Here is a 24589-nt window from a genome sequence, read left to right on the forward strand (position 1 = left end):
TAAAAAGTCAGGCTAGGAACTGAAAAACAAGGACAAGGGAATCAAAATAGCCTTGAGGCACATGGGAATATTCATGGCTGACATTTCTACATAGAATCTTTCATCTGCGGGATTGCAAAGCACTGTACAGCCTAGTAGATACACAGGTTTTGTTCACCTACTTACTGCTACAGTGCAGCCACTTCTGGGGAGCAGCAGTTACAGTAGATTGAAACAGGAAGGGGCGCTCCAGTCAAGAAGGAGAGGGAGTAGTCTGGGGATGCTGCTCCAAGGAGAGAAGCGGGAGCTGTGTTTCACTCTACATCCCTCCCACCCAACACTCTCTTATCTTATGCTGGGGAGGAATGTTGCAGACATTTTGAGCCAGCAATGCTGCATGACAATTTGAGGATAACCATGTTCACCTGACACCAAAGGAAGATTTTTTTTAGACCAGCAGAATGCATTGATCAAAGTTAGACTATATTTGGGAGGTCAGGGTTAACAATTTTGCCATAAGATCTTTAAAGAGAATGAGTGCTTCAGTGCCTCGGTTTTATATCTCATCTGAAAAACAGCACCTCCTTCAGTACAGCATCCCCTAGCAACACACTGGGACATTGCAAATATACTACCTAAATTGAACTATGTCACCTGCTGAGTTCCTGGCATTTCCCGCAGCCCCCTGGTTTTTTATTGGGGATTTTCTCACCAATTTAGCACTATCCAGCCCCAGCCCTGCTTAATCTATGAACTCTGACACAATCATAAGCCAAGGTGCCATGGTTCTCTTCCCTGATCCAAGCCAAGCTCTAGCAAGGACAATGAGACTCTTAATCTTGGTTCTGGATCTCCCAATGCCCTTTTTGGCTGTGGGTTTCTCAATCTTCACCCCAGTTGCGGACATTAACAGAATGATGTGTGAATCTGAGAAAGATGTTTGGAAGGGAACGTGCAAGTGTCTGGATTCCCCTCCATTCTCTACCATCCTGCTTCTGTACTGAATGGTGAGACCTTTGCTTCCATCTGGTTTGTCAGCATTTCTGAAAACTCCCACCAATTTTCTCCAAAGGCAGGAGCTGTGCGAGGGACTGGCAAAGGCAAAGCATAAGGCGTGATAGGTCAGGACAGCGGTGCACTGGCAAAGCTGTGTCAACTGGGGGTCCCCAGGATGGAGTAACATGGAGTGTAACCAGTCAGGATGAAGCAACACCATGAGAAGGGCCAGAACTGGGTGTTTACAAAGAGATGCATCACCAGAGCTGTGAGTCCCGGGCACTGGATTGATAAGAAGGGGAGCTGCTGGATTCGCATGCATTGATTGAGCTGTGTTAGGGGATTGTGAGACTGGAATAGCAGTGAGTGCAGCTGGCTGGGTTACAAGTGCCCTAACAGCCCTGTACAGGGGGTGCTTTTAAATATATTCCCTATCGATGTGTATAAGCCTCTTCCTGTTCAGCTTTGCCCTTGTTTAGTTTTCTGGAGCCCTTTGGCTTGGCTTCTCTGTTCGAGCTGTGTGCCTTGCCTGAATCAAGCTTCAAAGCCTCGGCAGAGCATCCTGGACCACCTCCAGCCTCTGACCTACTTACAGTAATTGGGAGGAAGAGGAACATCACCCCCATCATCATCATCCCCTCCCCTACCCACACCCAGCATTGACAGGAGACAAGAGCAGCAGGGGGTGGAACAATGAGCTGTTTGTGGAGGGCCTGAAGGGCTTGGAATCTTAGAATTACAGCCATTCCTGCCCTGTGACCCTAGCACATTCTTGCCTCCCTAACCCTGTCATTCCCGGCCAAGGCTGAGTCCATCCACATGGCATAACCAGAGGTGTGGATTCCTCAGAGACAGATGAAATTATCAAAACATGCTGCACTTCTATGTATCTATACAATAACCTATATACTCCATGTATTACTGAGATGGCACACTATGAGAATTTTTATTATTTATATTAAAGGACCAATTTTGTGAACATTTTCAATTGTTTCTGTTTCACACGGGCCAAAACAGAACAAAATTTATTTTATGTATTTATTTATTTAGTACAAATATTTTTGAAAAGTTTTAAATTTTTAAGATTTTAATTTTTTGTTTTTTTCCTTTTCTTCCCTTTTCCCCTCCCCCTGCAAAAAATCCAATGAAATTAATTATGTCCAGGGTTTGTATTACACACACACACACACACACACACACACACACACTTTTTTCTCTTCTTTTTGCTACTTTGTAACTTTTTGAAATTTCTCCAACTTTTGAAAAGTTACCGAGTTTCATGATGCTATTCTGTAACTTTTCCAAAGTTGAGGAAGTTTTGAAACATTACAATGTGGCAAAATGAAAAAATGGAAAATGTAGAGAGCACTCACTCTGCTGAATTTGGTGGCAAACAGGAATAAAGGGAGAAAGAGAAGGGGAGGGAAATGAAAATAAAAAATGGCAAAGTTTCAAAATTTTTGATATCAATCAAAATCTGCAAAAACAATTTTTTTTAATTGTGGAAAATTTGGGGTTTTTAAAAAGGGTATCTTTTCACGAATAAATACAATTTCCAACCAGATTTTATTAATTGTTATTATTTTGGCATCTCTTATCCAGAAGGGTCCCAAAGTGTTTTATCAAGGATATATACTGTACAGGAATCATGCATTCTCCCTACCAGTGCAGCCATGGCTGGTGTGCAACCTAACAGCTGTTTAACAAACAACACAATAGGTATTTTAGAAGGGGAAGTGAAGAATAACTTTTCTGTCTGAAGCTGCCTGGGGGTTACTGTAGGTGGGCAGAATATAATTACCCACACTGGAATTTGGCTAGAGTATCAAGAGCTAGTAACGCTTTCCTTATGAAAAGTGCCAAGTGTCTTGGAGTTTGATTCCATGTCTCCATGGAAATATAAAAAGCAACAGAGGGTCCTGTGGCACCTTTAAGACTAACAGAAATATTGGGAGCATAAGCTTTCGTGGGTAAGAACCTCACTTCTTCAGATGCAAGTGAATCTGAAGAAGTGAGGTTCTTACCCACGAAAGCTTATGCTCCAATACTTCTGTTAGTCTTAAAGGTGCCACAGGACCCTCTTGCTTTTTGCAGATTCAGACTAACACGGCTACCCCTCTGATACTTGACACCATGGAAATATAGTACTTCCAGCAGCACAGCACCCCTGGCAGCCTGCTGCAGCATTGGTTCAATGCTACCTGCTGAATCATCAGCACCTTTGTTTTCCTGGGAGGTGTGTGTCATCCTAGTACTGGCCACTCCCAGCCCTACTTCACTGGTGCAACTGTGGTTTGTTGCACTGGTACAACTGCAGGTCCTTTTTTAAATGCAGTCTTTTTATTTCATCTTTTGTGTTCCATAAGGTCAACCCAGAAGACAAAAAGCAAGACACATAGAAAAATACAAACAAAAAGGAAAGAAAATGAGGAGGCAAATGTATACCACAGCAACCCAGTCATATACGGTCAGACAGACCCTTCTGAATAGATAGGCCCACAATCTAAAGCTATGGTGATTCAGATTCCTGGAGGCTGTTTTCAAACACTCCAACACAAGAGAAGTTTTAGATCCCTGGACCAGGATTCAGCACATGGAAAATAAGGAGAGAAATGTACTCCCTGTAGTGCAACCAATTACCAACTGTAATGGAAATAACTGGATTGCTAGTTATTGGATGCCTGGATTTACACTAAACCAGCACATGCAGAGGTAGGGGGAGAGAGAAAATATTACCATGCACTGGTTTTCTAAGTGAATAATTTATTAGGTTGATTAATTTCTATGGTCCCATGAGAAAAAAAATTGAGATGGAAATAGAACTATTAGATAATCTAGTCCAATGGTTTTCAAACTGTGGGTCACGACACAGTACTGGGTCACGGAATGTCAGGCACTGGGTCGCAGCATCTCTGGTCAACACTGCTGATCGGGCCGTTAAAAGTCCCATCGGCGGTGCTGCCCAGCTCAGGCAGGCTAGTTCCTACCTATTCTGACACCGCGCTGTGCCCCAGAAGTGGCCAGTAGCAGGTACGGCTCCTAGGCGGGATGTGGAGGCGAACAGGGCTCTGCGGGCTGCCCCCACCCCAAGCATCAGCTTCGCACTCCCATTGGCCAGTTCCTGGACAATGGGAGCTGGGGGGGGGGCAGTGTCTGCAAGTGAGAGCTGCGCAGAGCTGCTTGCGCGCATCCGCCTAGGAGCTGGACCTGCTGCTGGCCGCTTCTGGGGCGCAGCGTCGTCCTCGGTGCCAGGACAGGCAGGAAGCCTGCCTTAGCACCCGCCCTGCACTGCTGACCAGGAGCCGCCCGAGGTAAGCCCACGACCCAACCCCACACCCCGATACCCTGCCCCGAGCCCCCCCCAACCTGAAGCCCTTTCCTGGACCCCAAACCCCTCATCCCCAGCCTGACCCTAGAGCCTGCACCCCCAGCCCAGAACCCTGCCCTCCTCCTGCACCCCAACTCCCTGCCCCAGCCCAGAGTCCCCTCCGATACCCTGAACCCCTCATTCCCAGCTCCATTGAGTTGCGGGCATCAACTATTTTTCTTCAACTGGATCGCCAGAAAAAAAGTTTGAAAGCCACTGATCTAGTCCACCCCTCTCTTGTGGCCAGTGCGGCATTATTCTCAGTCCTGTAGTATTTTTCTCTAGAGCTTTTTCCAGTGTAGTTATAAATGTTCCAAGCACTGGGGCTACTCCCCCTTCCCTTGAGAGGATCATCTACAGTTGGCTCTCTCTCACAGGGAGGAAATATTTCCTGACATTCAGCAATTTTCCTTCTGCTTAATTACTCCAAGATATACTCAGACCATCCATTACTGAAACCATTGAGATAAAGAATTGGCCTGCATTAACTACAAACATCCTTACCTGATGTCTTGAGTAGGCTGTGACTGCCTGATGTTTGAGGATAAATTACAGCTTCTTTTTCTTTCTCCCCCAGGAATATTATTCAAATATTGCTGCCACCTGTCAATTACCTCTGGAGACACCTGTTCTAGGAGCTAGTACATTAAGAATGGCCAAAATATTGTAACATCAAGGCTATGGGTCAACTCTGAGATGCAATTGCACAGCCGAGAAAATTACCTTTCCAATGACATATGGCATAGCCATCAACTAATCCTATCAGTCTAGAGGATGAAAATGAGACGTTAAGTGACTTGTCCAAGGCCATACAGGAGTCAGAGCTAGGAATCTCCCAATTCCCTGTCCCATACTTTCGCCTCTTATATCACCTGTGCCTCTCATACCTGCTTAGTTAACTGGGATGCTCAGTTATATGGGTTCTCTCCTCCTGCCTGAGGCACATATCTTCACCATTAGCATCATTGGGAGATGTGCAAATGGTGACAGAGGCATAGAAGATAAAGGACTGAATTCTACCAGTTCCCACACCTGAAGTCATGAGAGAATGATCATGAGGGATTCAAAATACCTACTCTGAGTGATCCCTGCTCTGAGCTCTATGGATGAAAGTCCCCTTTGTGCAAGGGGCCACTACAAAGCCTATGCACCACCTAAGTCCCTCTTAAGGCCCATAGGGGCTTAAATGGTGCATAAGCCTTGTACTGAAGGAAGGTAAAAAAACCATCACCAAGCTCCCTGCTAACAGACCTCTAAGGGAGAGGGTGGGATGACATTTCCCCACCCCCCGCTCCAATACCTTCATATTTGGTAACCTGTTTAATCCCAGAGAGAATAAAAAACACCCCAAAATATGATGTTAAAAATAAACCCCAAGGACAATAAAGCACCAGAAAACTCATGTCTCTATAGATATTTTATTACATACATTTATTATATAGACTTTTGACTCTAATGAGAATAAAACACCTGACGGTTAATGATAATTTCATCAGGACCAGACAGTGCAAAACACATGCCGCAAAAAAATAACATTTAACAGCTTTGGAAGTTGTGTCTATTTTAGCTCTTAGGTTAAAGGTGGGGTGTTCACAGTACTGGTGTATCAGACAGATGAATAGAGAGAGGTATCATACAAGTTAAAGATGGCAGATACTTGCTATATCATACCTAGGCCATCCCCCTGCCCATGAAGGATTGTTCCCTAGAGTCTCCAAGGCCTTGTCCAGTCTAGCTTTAACAAGTCCCAAGTGACAGGGCTTCCACCACTTCCCTTGGGAGACTATTCCAAGACCTAATGGATCCCACTGTTGGGAAATGTTTTCTCTTCCATTTCTGACAATTAAATTTCTTTCTGGTCAATTTCATCCAGTTAATCCAGGGCCTGGGGGAGGTGGGGTTAAAACACTTGAGACTACACACAGAGAATGGCACAGAACAGGAAAGAGGTCCAGAGGATACAGGGAGAGAAATAACCAACCTATTTGTCCAGCCCATACTCCAGCAGGACTTTGTAACTCTGTTTCCTAGAGAGGGGGGTCTGTGGGGATTCCTTTGCGAGCCAGAATAGGCGCACATGGATAGGGCTTCCCACACACACTGAAGGTGTCCCAGACAGTCATTCTGCCTGCCACATCCCACAGAGCATTGGCACAAGACTCAATCACTCATTTCCTTTTTTTTTTTTTTCCCCTTCTTTTGACTTAGTTTATGAAGGTGAATTTTCTGCTGGTGAAATACAAGAGCGATTGTGGAGTTCATGCTGGTGACATTCCTGGAGACTGAAGTCTCCATCCCACACCTCTCCCCTCCTCCCCCCCGCCACGGACAGTTGGAGCACAGTACAAACTCCCCATCACTTCCTGACAATGTACATCCATCCAGGGTTGGAGTGATCGCCTGTGGTGGAGAGGAGAGGTCAGTCTCTGCGGTTGGGTCCTTCCTGACCCTTTCCGTAGGAACTGTTAGACCTCTGACTAAGTGGGTGGTTGAATTGGCTCCCAGCCATTTCTGGAGGGCAGACTGCACCTGTGGGATGACTGCCATACACACAGTTATAGGGATTCTTTCATAGAGAGAGAAACTGGGATCACCAGAGAGAGAGAGAGAGATTTCCTTATCTTGAGTCTTTTCAAAACATGGAACCTCAGTCTTATGGGGATATTTTAACCTGTCCCTGACATCTCTGAGCTCCTGACCTCTAGTGAAAAGGGTTTTTATTGCTACCCCGTTGCTCAACCTGGGGTCCATTTACATTGGTGGCCTAGCCACCAGGTTACAACAGTCAAGGTCCAAGAAGCAGGTCTCTAAGTTGACACTCAGAAACTATGGCTTTATTAATTTGAGTGACCTTTGGGCAATAGATATTGTCAATGTGATTGAGGGCTGCCATTTATCTGTATTCATACTGAGGAACAAAATCATCACCGGACGATACGGTGATGCTGCACTGTGACATTTGCACTTTCACAGCCTTGATTCAGCAAGGTACTGAAGCACGTAGGATAACTCATGTGCGTACATTTAGGCACATGCTTCAGTACCTTGCTGAATCAGGTCCCATGTTATGATATCTGCATCAAGATCACCATGTTCCAGTCTGAATGTAGGGACTCAACTGTCCCGCATTGACAGACCCAAGAAGGTCCCATCAGTTGGGACCTTGGTGTGGGTGATGATGCCTTCTCTGACCTGGGCAGATGAAATGGCCAATAAAGGCCAATGACATTTGCCAGGTGTTGAGGACAGTTTCCATTTGTACCACAGCCATCACTGCTAACAAACGTTATTCCCCAAGCAACCCCCAATGACAAGTCACCCACTTAAATCGACATAAGATGTTCTCCATCCTTCATTCAGTAATGGATGAAAAAGCTGTCAACAGTTTCCAGTGAAAATTATCACTGGCTCCAAAACTCTCATCCTAGGGACTATATGTTGTGAGCTGATCCAGCAGCCATGAGGAGGGGAGGAGCCTGTGTGCACCCTTGCGTCTAATGGCTCCTGCTGCACAGTGGAGCCATCAGGGAACGTGGCACTGAACCAGCACCAAGAGCAGTCTGCTGGTATGGAATGTACTGAAGTATGTACAAAACAGCAACACTTTGTGTGTGCATATGGTATGGAATGTACAGACATGTGCACAGTAGGGCAGCAGGGACTGTGTTACAATGATATAGAATGTACAGAAGGGTGGCCAATAGGGCAACAATGGCTGTGTAATAATATCATCAAATATGCAGCAGGGTATATCAAAAGGTGGTCATGGCTATGCTGCACTGGTATGGAATGCACTGACAATGGCACAGTGGTGCCATACGACAGTGGTACTGTATGGAATGTAGATAACTGGGCGTGACTGGTCAAGAGTGGGGTTTTATAATATATAATGTATAGAAATGAGGACAATGGGGTAGCAGGGGCATGTTAGCAGAGTAAGTGAGAAACAGTCAGGGGCATGATGGATCAGCAGAGATACAAAGCACCATGGAACAGGAGCCAGTGTCTTACTAGATTTCTAAGCAGGTGTGGCACAGTAGTACCTGTTGTGGAATACCTTAAGTCATAGGCTCTGAGTTGGGCCAGTGTTATCTGCTATGATTTGCACATTGTTCGCAATGAAGAAAAAGGTGCTGGATTCCCACTCTCCCATGGAGTCACATTTTCTTACAGTACTTTGTTAGCAAATCAGCCCTAGGGAAGAGTGGAGGAAAGTGCAAAAACAGTGTACATATACACATTATATGGTATACAGGTGGGATCTAGAAAGCACAGTCATTAGTAGTGCCCCATCTCCACCTGTCTGGCTCAGCGTCCCTTACCGGAGATTCACAGTGAAGGGTTCTCCAAGGAGCATTTCACAGTTTTCAATGTGGATGACAGTCAAGAGGGTGCAGCACCAGAACTGATGCACTAAGGGATCCATTTCAAAAAATGCTGTAGACAGAGGACTGAACGAGTGCAAATCTATTCATAATAAAGGACCCTTGATCCCTGGGTCATGGACAGGTGCAGAAGATCCAATGAATCTGTTGAGGCCTATGCGATAAATCCAGAGCCCTGGGGCAAGGAGAGGTGCAACAGATTTCCTGGCAGGATCAACACAGACCTCCTTAGCTGAAAATTGTGTGTGAATTTAGTGCTCATGAAAGTTGGTCCTGCTTTGAGCAGGGGGTTGGACTAGATGACCTCCTGAGGTCTCTTCCAATCCTAATCTTCTATGATTCTATAAAAGTACCAGATTGACAGCCCTGGAGACTGAAGTCCTCTATCCCCGAAACAGGTACAACATGGGCACCAATAAAGCAATCTTTACTCCCATTGCCCCTCCTGTGTGTCTCACTCCTGAGCTGGGAAGATCACCTCTAGGGGTGAGTAGGGAATTCACTCTCCATGGCTCATTCAATCTGTGGCCTCCCTAATGAGACTCCCAGCACAGGTGGCAATTCAGTGGCATTGATCTTTTCTGTGATATGCAGTTATCCACGAAGAACTGGCCTGAGACCCACCAAATTCATTTTATGTAAGTGACCAAAGAGGCATTCGATGATAACACCATTCAGACGCTAGCAAATTGGGCTAGATTTAAACCAGTGACCTAGCAGTTAAAGAATCTATGTCCCATATCAAGTCTATCTGTTATGATCTGGTGCCCATAAGAATTTTTTTTTAAAGGTAATGTATAGGCACAGATATCCTCCATTGGATAATGAATAACAGAGACCTTTACCTTTGGTGGATCCAAAAATCCAGGTCATGGAGTGGTGCAGGAGATCCTTTGCTGAGTGATGAATATCTTGTCTAGGGTAGACCTGAAAGCCTTGAGTTAATAGAGGTGCACAAACCTTGCCTTAGAAAGGGAGAAGATGATGGGGGGAAAAAGAGGTAACTCTGGTGATTAACCGAGACCCGTGTCAGCAAAGAGTAAAACTACCCTTCTTCAGTCACTAGACAGTAGAAGATTCTCTCCTGAGTAAGGAGAAACGTGCATCCAGACCAAATCTTGTTAGCCAGGGCCCATCCAGAAAAGGCTCTGTTTGGCTCTAGAAACACCCCACACACAGAACACTAGACCTCAGGCACCCCAAAGGCAAGGTTATCCCGTATCATCAGTGTTTTCCGAAGATCTCGTTCCATGATCGGCCTTTGCGTCCGCCACTTGTGGGCCTCCTGTAGGCCCGGCTCAAAGTAGTATATGCAAGCTCCGAAGCCCACCAAGATGAGAATGGAGATCATCAGATACACTGGCACGAACCAATCCAAGAAGTGGGGCATGGCTGCTGGAGAAGGGGGAGAGAAGCAAATGTAGATGGATTAAGGTGAGTGACAACATGAAACTGATCAGACATAAGGAGACATGGCAGAGATTACCTAACTAAAAGTACCCAGGCCACTCCATCCTCGTTTACAGCCCTCCTGCATCCAGTTTAGAACATAGCTTTGCCCTATTTTAATGCCTAGTTCTGCCCTTTAGTACCCTGCTTTGCCCCAGTTTGGCACTCTACTTTGTAAGGTTCAGCACCAATTATGCCCCACTCTGCCCTGGTTAAGCAGCATCTTCGCCCTCAGATCGCACTGCATGTTCTCTAGTCTTCCAGTGTGTACAAACAAAGGCATTTAGACTGCAATGGTTGGGGGGTTGGATTTTTTTTTGAATTCTCATTAACATATTCATGTTTTTAACTTCTGGTTTTCATTTGACTCGGTCTCTGACTTCAGATCATTTGCTGGCTGCAATGCATCTAAACTGATGTGAAATGTTCATAGAATGCCCGTAGCTTAAGTGGGCCTAAAAAGTGACTTACCTCCAACAGCTGATTTTTCTTATCAGACTTCACTCTTGGGTGGCTTGTGATGTTCCCTTTTCAAACCAATATACCCCTAAGAAAGGCAAAACAACAAGCACTCAACTTACCCAGACACAAAACCCATCATCACTGGCGTTAACTATCTGCCTTGTTAGTCTCAACAGAGAGGCCAAGAGCTGAATGGGTTATAGAGACCAAAAATCTCTCAGAGCAGCTACATTCACATCAGAGATGAGGCACTTGGCGAAAGAGGGTGGGGAAGTTTGCATGGCTGCTGCTTGTAGTATGTCTGACCTGTAAGGCTGCGATTTAGTCACGGAGGTCATGGAGGACTTCCAAAGACCTCTGTGACTTCAGCCAGCACCAGCTGGGAGCTGCAGAGTTCCCTGCTGCCTGTAGAGGCTGGGAATTGTGGGGTACTCCAGCTACCCCAAGCGGTGGGAGCCCTCCACCACTCCCAGCCGCCGTGGGCGATAGGGGGGACCCCCGTTACTCCCAGCTGCCGCAGGTGGCAAGGGGGATCCCTGCCGCTCCTGGTCACTGCGAGTGGCAGGGAACCATCGCTGCTCCTGGCCACCACTGGCGGCAAGAGGGACCCTCGCTGCTCCTGGTCACCATGGGTGGCAGGGGTACCCCTGGAACTCTCTGCCTCCGCAGGCAGCTGGGGGGACACCTGGAGCTCCCAGCCACCACCGGCAGTGTGTGTGTGTGGGAACCCCCAGAGCTCCCAGTGGCCACAGAAAGCCGTGGGGAACCCCGCAGCTTTCCACCACACTGGGAGCCGCCAACGGCGGGGATCCTGGAGCTCCGAGACCCCATGGGTGGGGACGGACCCTTGAAGCTCCCAGCTCTCTCCCTGGCCTCTCTCCCCCCGGGACGGGTCACGGGCTTCTGTTAATTTTTCATTATTATCGGTGACTTTTAATAAAAATATTCATGACAAAATCGTAACCTTACTGATCTTTACATAAATAGGGGACCCATCCTCCAGCATTATCATTCCTGCAACTTTCACCATTCATAACACAAAGCATTTTGCCAACAGTAACAAATCCATTCCCAGAGGCCCCCTACAAGGCAAGGAAGTATTAGTCTCCCTATTTAAAGCAAGTTAAAGAGAGGTGATTTGGTCAAGGTCACACAGGACATCTGTGTCAGAGCCAGGGACAGAACCAGGTTTTTGAACTCCCAGTTCCCTGCTCTTACCAAAACACTGCCCTAAGTGTTTCGCAAGCAGGGGTAGAATAAGGAGACCAAAGTCAGCCTTTTCCCAAGCAGGACCAACTCCCACCGAAGACAGCTCTGAACGTTGTGCGGGGGATTTTTGGTTTAATTTTAATTTCTGATCACCATACGTTTTGGTGAGCAAAACAAAAATCCTCAAGCACAAGAGAAAAGGCTTGGAAAGCAAGACAAGCTCAGAAAGCATCTGCAGTTAGATGGAAGTCACAATGGAGGCCTATTTAGGGTTGGATTTTCAAAAGCACTCAGCATTGCCCTAACTCTTCTCCTTCTAAAGTCAATGGTAAAATGACCATTGACTTCAAAGGGAGCAGAGTTAGGCCAATGTTGAATACGTGAAAATGACACTGTGACAGACACTGCAGTATCTTTGGGGGCCACTGTATTACATTTATGAATGGTTTATGTAAGACTGTGTTCCACTCCATGGGGGAAGGTTACCACAGTGTCTCCTGGAGCTAAAAACAGTGGGGGTGATTAAGGCAAGTCACTGAGTCTAAACAGCTCTGCAGAGTACCACTCCCTGGAATGGTTTGCATATACTGGTTCAAGCTGTGTTTTATAGGGACTAGCAGAGAAAGGGTTTTTTTGTTTTAAGACGATGATCTTGAACTGACACAGGCCTTCTTTATGATCCAGCAAACAGACAGGACCTTTTGTCCAAGAGTTGGAAACACTTTGGCCAACTAGGACCCCTTAAGACTGATGGGTGACTCTTGGTATGTTTAGTGTGTGTTTAAATCTGTTTATTAGTTTCTTATGTTTTCTCTGTACTGTTTCTACTTCAAGAATAGTTGTGCTTGCTTAGAAATAACAGTGTATTAACTTGTTACTGCTGGCTACACACTGGTCATAACCTTCAGAGACTGAGAGCAATGCATAGGTTCCGGCTGTCAGGCAGACTGGCTTGCTGGGGCTATCAGAGTGTAAGGCAGGAAGCTGTGCAGCCTTAAATCCCCCAGTCAGATGGGAGTGGGACAAGGATTCCTGCCAGAGACAGTTGATGGCTGAAGACCTGACTGGGCACTCCTGGAGTGGACCACAGAGCAGAGAATACAGGTACAGTTACCTACAAACTGTGACAGTCACATCAAAGAGATAGTCTGATTATGTTTTGGGCTTTATTACTACACTATTAGCTGCTTATCTCTGTCCCACTCCTCGGGCCTTTCCAGAGTTGGTCAAGGGTAGGGAGGGGGGGAGATTTGTCACACTAACTTCTGCTGCTACTACTGTCCATCTATCTCTGTCCCATCCCTACCTCCAAACCAGGTGAGACACATTCTCCTCTCTTCCCAGCCAATAATATTCTTACATCATATATCTGTCCTATGGGCAAAGCAGATGTATGTCATGCCCCTGTGATACTATGTTGCAGCATGATTGTACCACAAAGGAACATAATACTTGGATTATAGAGACGCCGCATGATACACTTATCTTGTTCTGTGTACCAAATCCAGGAAGTTAGCAGTCAAACCTTCCCAACATCCTCCCTAACTGATAAGTGGATGGGAATCACTCCTTCTCTTGTGCTGTTCCACAATTTCCTTTTAAATCTCTCTCTAGATGTATTCAGTGATCTTATACATGAAGGGCAGTATATTTAAAAGCAGATGGTGTATCGTTGCTACTGGGATCTCATCAAAGAGTTTCTGAAAATCCCTTAGGGATATCCCCAAATTGCTGGCTCAGACTGCCAGTCACCCAGGAATATATCTAATTAAAATATTATATAGCATAAAATTAACTAAGGCAAATGCCTTCTTAAGGATGAGGAGACTGCGAGAAAATGAAATGTGAAGGGTGTAAACAGTAAGCAGGGAGAAAAATTATTAAGGATGATCCAGGAATACGACAAAGAGCAACAGGAAGTATCTGAGCAAAGGGGAAATTTAAGATGGAGATCAATACACCTTTTTGTAACAGGGACCTCTGTGGCATTGGACTACAGCACCATTTTCCAAGCAAAGTGATGAAAACCCCATCACTCAGTTATTATTCAAAATTGGACAATGTCCTGGAAAATGTACTGAACAATTCTGCATAAACCACAGTGGAGGAATGGACAGGATGTGACCTGACAGATTGCTTCCATCTCTGATTTTTTATGACATGTTAAGTGTTTTAGCTAATTTGGTACCATACTGACTGATTTCATACAGTTCTTGTTGATTTTTAATACTGGAGCAATCAACCAAAGCAAATTTGCATAAAAGTGCATGTGTGGGACTCTTTTTCCCCTACCTAAGCTGTCAGCTGATTTCCCTCAGTTACCAAGATCCCCCTCCCCTCCCGCTAGTGCAGAGCAAGTCAGCAGGAAGTGTAAGAGTGAACATGATGTTCATTTCAACCCTATCAATCGCATTTTCTATCGCCTCAGATTCACAATACTAGATATCAAACCACCAGGGAGTCTCACTCGCATGTACAGGGATAAACAACAAACTGTCAGATCTGAGGCTGGGAAGGAATCTCCCTTCCCCAGTCTTATTCACAGGGATCTTGGAAGTTTATTCATTTTCTAAAGCCTTGAGGGGGAGGGATCAGGTGGGTTTATCCTACATGCTGAGATTTCATTCCTGCCTACCTTTTTCCGTCATGTTTCTACAACTCAACATTTCTGCAACCTCCCTGGCATCCCCATCTCCTTGTTAAGTCCTTGAGCATTCTTCTCTTCCTCTCACTTGATTGCAGGCTCCCATCTCGTCCTGTCCACTATCCTCCTCACTGAGCCTCCCAACATCTCCCTTAATCTGTTAGAGGGGGGGAACCTCTCAGTGACAGGAGATATGACTTCCTCCTCATACCCTGGAATTAAACAGGTAGTCTCTACCTCAGCTTCATTTCTGGACATCTTATATAAATAACTTTAAAAACCTCCACATTGGGACAACAATAGTTTTGTGTGGGAAGGGGGGAAATTTACATCTAAAAATGGAATGTAATTCACTCCCAGTCTTGTAATGAAGGGTGGCAGAGAGATAAGTGGTGGAAAAGGAACCAGTCCCCCATGTCAGGAAACACCGATCAGGTTGGGATTTGAAATATGGTAGAAGATCCTTCAATCTAGATGTCTGTTTATCCATTCTCTACCAGTGGAACCTACTTCTTCAAAGGCTAATTATGCCAGTGAAATTTCCATATTACCCATGGACAACAAACGACCCTGCATTCTTCACCTTGGCACTTACTGAGCTATCTGAGTGGGGACCAAAGTTGCCAGGACCAACTTCCAAAGGTGTCAGAGGAAATTACATCAAGTCACAGCTAATGTAAGGGATGCCTGAAGTGACAGGAATGGGGAGAGGGAGGGGAAATGAACAGGTAACTTACCATTGCTAAGCTACCACAGGTGGTGGGGGAAAGGCTGACTGCATGAGTAATTTCCCTCCCACATTTCGTCCACTTTCAAAATCTGAAAGTGAAGTTATAGTCCAAAAAGTGACAGTAAAAATAGCACCGCGAGTTCTCTATTTATACTCCCCCTGTGACCTGCAGATTCCCATCTATCCTCAGTTCACCAGTCAAAAGATGATTTTTCTATCTGCTTCCAACTGAAACTCCACCTTGGCTTTGCCAGTCCTTCTACTCCCTCTGCCTTCGACATCCCAAATGAAGAATTTTGCAATCAGATCTTGGCTGGACATACTGTGAGGCATATTAGAACCCACCTCGCTCTCCCACAGCGATACACTAGCTCTGCAGTCAGCTCTTGTTTTGGTCAGTGAAATGAGCTGTTTTGACTGAAAGACCCCAAGAGCAGATATTCAGACTAGAGAATGTGTCGGTTTTACACCGTGGGTTTGCTGACCTTAAGCGGGCTTTAACCCCCATTGTGCTAACATTTCAGTGGTTTTTTTCACTTAAGTTCATGCCTTTTTAAAGGTGAAAAACATCATCTACATTTGAGCTGAGATTTCAGTTAACTAAGTTCAAGGGGATCCCTCCTCCTTTTAAAAACCCATGATGCACCCCACCCTCAACACAACAACCCCCTGCAGCAGCACCTCTTCGGATTGATCATTTGTGCTGGACACCAGGCTGGCTAGAGGTGTTGTGGAAATAGCTATGATGGCATACTGGGCCTCCCAGGAATTTGAGCACCAGTCCCAAGGGACTGAGCAAAATCCACTTGGGCAGGAGGAACCGGAGACAGCTTGCAAGGGCCGCCCGACGCTTGCCAGTGAGCCTCCTTCCACTGGCCAAGTGAAGGCGGGCTAGCGAGATACGCAGGGGGCTGCTGGCTCACTAGGGGCCCTGGCCGGGGTACAGAGGTTCAGCAGCGGGATTCTTCCCCTGCCAGGTCTGGGAGGGAACATGTCGAGCTGTGGTTCCGAGACGGAAACCCGAGCCCTCCCCGCCGCAGCGCGCCCTTCGGGTGCTGCTGGAGACGTCCGGACACAGAGGGGCTCCAGCCAAGCCTGGGACGGGGGCACGGGGCTGGCCGGGGGCGCAGCTCGCCCGCCCCGCCTAAGGGTCCGGCACGCGCCACCTACCGGGCTCTACGAGCGTGGGTCGCGCGGGGGCTTCGGGCAGCGCGCGGACGAGCCTCTGGTCCTCGAGACCCCGGGGGCGCCCCTCGCGCGTGACACCGCTGCGCGTGTCAGGACCACAGGGAGGGAGGGAGGGGTGGAGCGGGACAGGCGGAACAGAGCGCGTGAGAGCGACGCGCGCCGGCCCCCCGCGGCTACCCCTCGTCCATCAACCTGCGAGGCACTCTGCCGGCCGCGGCCCCGCCTCCCCCTCCCGGGCGGGGCAAAACCTTCCCCGACCAATCGAAACGGCGCGGAGGCCTTTATGTGCTGTTGCCGTAGCAACAAGGCTAGCAGCGTTTCAGCGCACGTGGTACAGAGCGAGCCGGGCTGCGATGCGGGCCGTCTCGCAGGGACCTAGGCGGGAGGGTCTGTCCGGGCTGGTGGACTCCGGCTGGGCTGATCGGCTTGTCTGTGACTTGTCTGATTGCGAGCCAGTGGCAAGCCAGGGGGCTGGGCTGGGCTGCACGGGAGGGCGGCAGGGCTTGGGGGAAGCTGGGCTGGGCGCAGGGGTGGTGTGAAGGGCTGGCGGCTGGGAGCAAAGGGCGGGACTCAGGAGCTCTTCCCCCCGCCCCCCACGGTGATCTGAGAATGGGGGGCGGGTGGAGGCCCCCTTAGTGGAGGAAGCCCAGAGCCTTCCCCTCCTGCACACAGGCTTAACCAAGCCCTGCAGCGCCTCCGCAGACCCCAAGCTAACGCAGGGAAAAGGCTCTTACGCTGCGACGTTTCGCTCACCGATGGGCGGCTCAGCACCCCTTTCCAGGATGGAATATGCTGCTTCTGGACGTTGGTGCCCAGGAAGAATTCCTGTTACTCTTCTCCGCTATTATTTTCCTTCTCCAAGGGGAAACTAGGGACCAGCTGCTGCCTCTCTTTACAAATGGACGCAATCAGGCTCACCCACTAAGCTTGCATCAGGAGATTCCCCATCCAAAAGCAATGCCGTGACTCGGATTCGAACCGAGGTTGCTGCGGCCACAGCGCAGAGTACTGACCACTATACGATCACAGCCAGCTGTCAGCTGATGAAGCAACAGAGAGTGAAATGCTCAGTTCTGCACTCTTGGAGTGGCCACCTATTGCCACAGCTATTTCTCAAGTCTCCCCATTACTGTCACAGGTAAAATCATAACAAAAGGAAAAAAAGACAGGAGGCCGGCGTGCTGCCTGTCCACTTTTCTCTCTTCCTGGCCCCTTGACCAGCTGCCACCCCATTTGGCTGAATATTTCCCTTTGCGACTCCAAAAAGTGCCCAGACATGCAGGTCTTGAAGCTGGGCCCAATGGCAGAAGGCAATGTAGAGGCTTTTGCTAGGACAAGCAGGCAGGGGTGGTCTTGCGGGCTAATTGTCTCTCTGGAGCTGAAAATCCACACTGCAGGGTGTGAACAGAAGTCACTATAGAAGGAGGAAGTGAGGCATGTACTGGCTAGGCATTTCTTTCTCCCCTTTGGGGAATCAAACCCCACTTGCCAGGCAGGGATATGCACCACTATACAAACAAGAAATGGGGCTGGATTGTGTGCTGTATGGAGCTCCTACAGGGCAGCTTACATCACACCCCAGAGCCAGCTCTCAGTTTTTTGCCGCCCCACCAAGCAAAAAATTTGCCGCCCCAAGCTTAGGTGGGGCTGGGGCTTGCAGGTTGCGCTGGAAGTGGAGGGAGTGATGTCTCCTTCTCCCAGCGCCTGCAGGGGCTTTATCCCCTCCCCCGCCCAGCCGCACAGAGAAGCCCCGATATAAGGGGTGGCACAAAGCAGCACAGCAGCCAATGCACAGATGAGGTGGCACAGCCACGGCTCCGTGGCAGGACTCGCCCTCTCCTCCCCAGGTAGTGGCTGGGCCCTGGCAGCTCAGCATCCCGGGGCTGAGGCTTCCCCTTCCCACTACGACCGGGGGTGCGGCGCCCTCGCCCCGGCTAAGTGGCGCAGCTCCGAGAGCGCAACTGTCCCGAAAAAGATGGCTGGAATGCCGCCCCGGAAATGTGCCACCCCAAGCACGTGCTTGCGTTGCTGGTGGCTAGAGCTGATCCTGATCACACCACAGCCTCCACCAGGGAACAAGATCCCTTGCTCTCTTCTTCCTAAAGCCTTTGGCTGCAGGAAGCAATAGCCCTGGGAAAAGTCCTGTCCCTCCTCACATGCGCTTGCCCAGCAGGCCGCCTTTGGGGGCTACACAGCTCTTCCCACAACACCTGCCTGGGACCTTTCCCTCACCGATGGGCTGCTCAGCACCTTCTTCCTCTCACAACCCTTTCATTCCACCCTCCCCCTTCCACACTTCACACGCTCCTCAAAGTCACACCATCACAAACTCACCCAAGGCCCCTTTGGCTTTCAAAGTGCCTCTTGAGGGCCGCAGCTTCTCAGGCCCATAGATCCTTCCCTTCAACGCGCAGTGGCTGGACATTCCAAACTCAGCCCTTTCCAGGATGGAATATGCTGCTTCCGGACATTGGCGCGGCGCCCAGGAAGAATTCCTATTACTCTTCCACACTACTCTTTTCCTGATTGACTTTCCTTTTCCAAGCAGAAACTAGGGACCAGCTGCTGCCTCTCTTTGCAAATGGATGCAATCAGGCCGACCCACTAAGCTTGCCTCAGGAGATCCCCACACCCTAAGAAAATCCCTGTCCCTCCTCACATGCGGTCACCCAGCTCTTGTCCAAAGAAGCCTTTGATCTGTCCCATGTAGGTTCTGTGGCCACAGATGATGTGGTATTTGCTACTCAGCTTCATGGGTCTATCAGTAATGTCCCTGGAGTCCAGGGAGGTTACTAATGAACCCAGGAAGCGAAATAGCACATACCGCCTCCTCAGCTTTCCCGGAACCTGCATGGGGCATAATAAAGCAAAAACTTCTTTCCCAAGAGCCTCCCCTGGCCTATTATAGCCAAGCCCATGGATAGGAGGACTCGTAACTGATAAGAGGGTTAGGGAGGCGGGAATCTTGTCATGGGGACTGAGGGAGGATTTTAACAGCTGGGACTGAGCTTGGGAAGGTAGCTGTAACCATGCAAGGCGCCCCACTCTAACCCCTTGCCCTTCACTCCACTAGTCAGAGTAGAGCTAGGCAGAAAAGGCCATGGGAGTTTATTTATTTTATGCAAAGAACTCATTTTTAGCAAAACATAAAAAACGCCCTAACCAGAAAATCTGTTTTTAAGAGCACTTTTGTTAAAAAAAAATTTTTTTAGTAAATATGTTTTTAAAGCCACTAAAGCTGATTTGACTTTGCCAATAACCGAGTTTTAGTTCGCAATAGTTCATTGAAAAATCAGGGGGAAAATCAACCAGAATGAAAAATTTCCATAAAAAATTTCCTTTGATTAAAAAGCTACATTACATAAAAATGTTTTGCCAAAAAATTTCAACCAGTTCTAACCCAGGGACCTCCCAGCCTACCCTACAATTTGGGATCTACAAACTCCCTGATACCACCTACCCATCAAGATGAACCTGTTGTGGGCCTCTCCTTTATGTCGCTGGCTTAGGTACTCAGTGAGGTCTGGGAGCTGAATATGTGTACATGGCTGCAACTCCAATAAAGTCAGTACAGTTGCCCTTGTAATGCCCCACCTGTATTGGAGGCTGTTGGGTCTAAAGAGCAATGGGAACAGTAGGGCTGACCAGGCAGCAGCTTCCTCCCTAGATTATTGCTGTGAGCAGGCCAAAGAAAGATGCAGCAACGGAAACATTTGGTGGAGTCTGGAGGTAGCAAGGCCAGCATTGGGAGAAAGAGATGCCAGTAGCGAGCAAGGCAGCAACTGGTACCAGAAAGGAAGGGATGCAGTAATGGAGAGTTAGTAGGTAGGGACCTCGGTGGCTGAGTTGTATCATCAAAGGGGCAGCAGGAACAGAGCTGAAAGGGAGAAAGTCCAGTTCAGGAAGGATAGGAAAGACAAGAGATCAAAGGAACGGTAGGAATAGCCACAAAAGGGACAGTACCTACAAAGAGGAAAGACAGTAATATAAGGGCAAAAGAGAACAAGTTAAAGGAAGAACAGTACTGTTAAACAAAAGGAAAATAACTAGAGAGTCTAATCTAAGAAATTATTAGAAAACTGAGGAAAGTAAAGCAAGAGTGAAATGTGAAAGAAATAAGCTGTAATAAAAGAAACTAATTAAAGAGAAACAAACTTAAGAATAAAGAGGAAGTGTGCTGTATGGAATGTAAGAAAAAGGACTGTAAAAAGGAAAAAAAAAAACCCAAACACCATATTATGGTATATAAGGTGAAGTGACAGGGATAGAGAAACTGTCAGAGACCAAAGGACTGTGAACCAGAAAGGAGTGAAGAGATAATTGTTTAATCAAGTGGCCAAAACACAGTGTCAAGGAATACAAGCTTTTATTTACCCTGGAATTCAAAACAGTAAACGAAGATTGCTGAAGATATAACTCAAATTTTCCTCCAAATTCTGGGCTTACAGAGGCTGGAAACTGAAAAAGGACCATGTAACAGTGGGGTTTATGTTCTAGGGCATTGTATTTTTCAATTCAAAAATCTGTTATTTCATAAATGCAAATTGTTACCTATAAAGTGAGTTTGATTAAGATAATAGTAAATATACAGTACATAACAGTTTACAGTAGATTATGGTATAAGCCTAAATAGTAGTTCCTGCTAAAACAACTAACTCTGCTTTACCTGTGATTATTCCCAATTTTACTGATTTCTATTTACCCCAACTGATTGAGTTAAAACATAATTTGGCCTCCAAATTGCCTGTCTCACTTGATTGCTCTGATTCAGAACACTCCTCTCTTGGGTTCATTCCAAATTAGCTGAATTTATTTGGCCCAAGGATACTCCAGATCCCGAGGAGTAGGGGAGTAATGTTTAGATATGAACTTTCCACAATAAAGTGGAAATAAATGAACTTTCCACAATAAATGAACTTTCAGCAACTAAAGAATTACTGGGTTCAGAATGTATATGTATGGCCTGCAATAGAGTCATGTGACTGGTTGTGCTCCTGTTGGCTAGAGCTAGGAATGTTGAAAGGTAATACATTGTAGCAGCTAATATTCTAGTCTGCATCTGTATCTAAATGAGCTGGAGACAGAGCTGTGCTGAGAGCTGCTTGGGATGCTATCTGATTTCTTTCACACCTTGCTGAATTTGTATGTGTTTAGTAAAAGTTAACATTAATTTAGAAATTCTAAGTAGGTGCTTGTGATTCTCTGCTATATAACAGGGAATCCAATTAGGATGAAAGTCTTTCCTATTTGTTCTAAGAAGATTGGCTGCATATGAATACAGTATCTTTCCAGAAAGAACTGTTGAAACCGCTGCATTTGATGCAGCTGAAGCCCTTACTTTAACATAATTGAAAAGAGCTTTAATATTTAGTTGACCATTTTGGATCATTATCTCCTCACTAATCAAATTATAGAAGAAATAACCTGAAAGGGCATATTTTTGACCATATTAGGAAGAAAAACAAATGGAGTATGGACTGACTGAAGAGCACCACAAAAACCAGATGAGACAAAAATTGGATTGACATTTTGAAGGGATATTATGTTTCCGGAGCAAATCTTAAAGCAGAGCATTACAAGGCACGCTTGAGAAACAGCTAGAAGGGGAAACATGCTCCAAGTCCCTGACAGATGTAAAGAAAGTGGCAGCAGGAACATATTGCTTTGAGCTATTCCTAGGTGAAGCACTGCATGGCAGTTCTTTTGTCATTCTTTGGTGGCCCTAAACTAAAAGAGTGCTTGTTCCAAGTAACCCATACAAGACTCTACACTAACCATGGCTGTGGAGAGAGGATACATTTTCATGTGACCAAACAAAGTGCACATCTGGTTGGCAGTAAGCAGTTCAAAACCCATATGTTGTTAAACAAATTGTAATAATAGAAAACAAATTAGAACATTTTCAGGAGGTGGTTTTTTTTTTTTTGTTTTTTTTTTTGGGAAGCTTGAGTGCTACATGCTTCTTCAAAAGACTAGACTGTTGGAACTGCAGATCACTAGGATACATTGGTGAGAGTCTGCTAAGGATACTATGCAGCTTGTTATGAGAACTACTATGGATAAGACAGCACCAGACACTGATGAACTGTATACTGTTTGACAGCATAGAAATGCTTTAACTCATTATTATGTGCTAAAATACTGATGAATAACCATGAAACAAAAAGGGATACCAGGGCTGCCGTTTCTTTGAAAAACGTGGGCCTGATTCACCACTGTGTTACTCCAGTTTTACACTGATGTAAGTCCATTGATTTCAGTGCAAAACCAGAGTGAGGCAGTAATGAATCAGGCCCTATATATTAATAAAGCATTCGGTATGGTGCCTTGGAACTCGTATGGGACTATAATACCAATTTACAAAGGAGGTCAATATCCTCATCCCCATTTTACAATGGGGAACCCAAGGTACAGACAGATGAAAGCCCAAGGTCACAATGTGCATTTAAAACTTATATAAAAAAATTGGAGGTTTGGGGTTGATTACATCAAGGTAAAAGTAAGATACTCATCAAGGTAAACAGTACAGGTCAGAGTATCTGCTATGTCCAACCTCTGCTGGGCACAGCAGAAATAGGGTTGTCAGGGAACTGGTTAAAGCTCCCTGATTCTCTGCCAAGCCAGGTTTTCGGCCTGGGGGTTTCTCTAATCTTCACTAGCTGACTATGGTCCCCAAGGGACCTTCCAGGGACAACTGAGGATTGCTGGAGTTCATCATGCTATGGGTTCTGGGGACAGAGGCATAGGAGACACATTGGGGGACTCACACCCAGTTTCCACTCCCTTTGTGCCACCAAGAATCTGGCCCTATAATTTTTACTTCTGGTTTTAACAATGGAGTCGGTTCTGTCATTACTGGGATGCAGCTGGATATGCCCCTTTGCCTCATTGGTCTAAGGTAAATAAAATATCCAGTGTCCTAAAGAGGGTTATGTGGAAAATATGCTGATGTGTTTGCCCATAGGCTGGCTTTGGTAAAGATGAACTCATGCCATGCTAGAATGGTACCTCAGTCTTATATTGAAAAACATGAAGAGAATGTGGTTAACCAAGATGTCCTATAACCTGTTCAATTTTCAGAATGAGTAGCATCTATTGTGTGTCTTCAGAAACACGCTGGCACTGTCGGCACTTGCAGAGCTTATAAGGTAACAAGCCATGTGAACTAATATCCAGTTGCCCAAGTCCAGGATCTACTAGCACAGGTTTGCAAAACTAGATGTCCCTCAAGTTTACAAGCAGGAGGCGTTCCAACAGGTGTCACAAAAATACTTGTGCTTAAATACCCAGTTTCAGCATAATTGATTTCCCCATGGAGAGACTAGCCCTCTGGATGTATATCAGCATATCTCAAATCAAATATTCCAGTGTTTTCATGGTGTCGTCTGCCTTCTGGATGCTCTTATAGTTTTAAACAAGGAAACTAATTAGAGAAATCTGGACTGTTATACACAGATCAGTCCTCCTTGACCGGCTTTCCTCTTCTTAGTGAGCCTGTATTCCTAGCAGAACTGATTCCCTGTTGCATTGTCTCCTGTGCCATCATTTCCACCTGTGCAGTGAATGTAAAATGCTACCATTCTGATTTGGGTGTGTTTCACATTTTCTTGACCCCTCTGTAAATGATTACACCAGGTGCAAAGCAGTGGAGAATTAGTCCCAACATCTCCTCATACCCATGGAAATGGGCTCACTGTGAAGTGGTTGTTTGGGGCACCATCCCTCCCCCACCCAAAAAATAAATAAATAAATTTGCTTTTGTCTGAATTCTTTGTGCCATTCATAACTGTTATTCAAGAAAGTTTGATTTACCTCTTCCTCCAGTGCCCCAGATTGCATAGCACATGTTTCAGTAAGAGGCTACAAAGCAGCAGCAGGATTAAAGGGAGAATGCCACTTCTGTGAACTATTTGGCAGTTATAGCAGAGGATCAAGGGGCACTTTCTGAAGTGCCCTAATTAATGAGTGCGGGGCTAGCTAAGGAGGGTGAGCATCTTCACTTAAAACGTGGGAACAGGGCAGAAATGAGCAAACAAGAAGAATGGAGACTGAATTCCTCTTACCCCATGAGAGGATAGAGTTGAGATCCAAGGGCAGTGGGAGTCTCTAAAGGGACAGCCCAAGACTGAATAAAAATGGAGGTTGAGTGGGGAGCCTAGCACTTACCAGATCTCTCCTCC

The 24589-nt window shown here is 46.5% G+C and overlaps 2 protein-coding genes and 1 non-coding gene across 6 annotated transcripts in view; all 3 read right to left on the minus strand.

Moving 5' to 3' along the window:
- The window catches only part of SEPTIN3 (septin 3), a 52279-nt gene extending 42538 nt beyond the window's left edge, over positions 1-9741 (minus strand). Inside the window, exon 1 of the mRNA XM_065562936.1 lies at positions 9573-9741. Within this exon, the coding sequence (XP_065419008.1) occupies positions 9573-9600 (28 nt within the window). The 5' untranslated portion in view covers positions 9601-9741. The remainder of the gene's footprint in view (positions 1-9572) is intronic.
- Positions 9742-9775: 34 nt separating this feature from the next.
- SMIM45 (small integral membrane protein 45) lies at positions 9776-16525 on the minus strand. 4 transcript variants are annotated; one of them, XM_065562985.1, is made up of 4 exons: positions 16392-16525; positions 15229-15310; positions 10648-10723; positions 9776-10119 (listed from the first exon to the last, which is right to left on the minus strand). In XM_065562985.1, the coding sequence occupies exon 4, from the start codon at positions 10115-10117 to the stop codon at positions 9911-9913; it is 207 nt and encodes a 68-aa protein (XP_065419057.1). In that variant the 5' UTR covers positions 10118-10119; positions 10648-10723; positions 15229-15310; positions 16392-16525; the 3' UTR covers positions 9776-9910. The 4 variants fall into 4 exon arrangements, with proteins under 4 accessions (XP_065419057.1, XP_065419045.1, XP_065419050.1 ...); XM_065562973.1 differs by having other exon boundaries at positions 9776-10122; XM_065562978.1 differs by lacking the exon at positions 15229-15310.
- An 842-nt stretch (positions 16526-17367) lies between these two features.
- Positions 17368-17439, minus strand: TRNAH-GUG (transfer RNA histidin (anticodon GUG)). Its single transcript has one exon. It is a non-coding gene; the product is annotated as a tRNA-His (tRNA).
- Positions 17440-24589: the final 7150 nt, after the last annotated feature.

Source organism: Chrysemys picta, chromosome 1 (genome assembly GCF_011386835.1).
Source record: "Chrysemys picta bellii isolate R12L10 chromosome 1, ASM1138683v2, whole genome shotgun sequence".
NCBI lineage: Eukaryota > Metazoa > Chordata > Testudines > Emydidae > Chrysemys > Chrysemys picta.

What these genes read in the sequence shown, in the direction of transcription:
- SMIM45 (XM_065562978.1), bottom strand. Translation starts at nt 10,117, where the DNA reads ATGCCCCACTTCTTGGATTGGTTCGTGCCAGTGTATCTGATGATCTCC.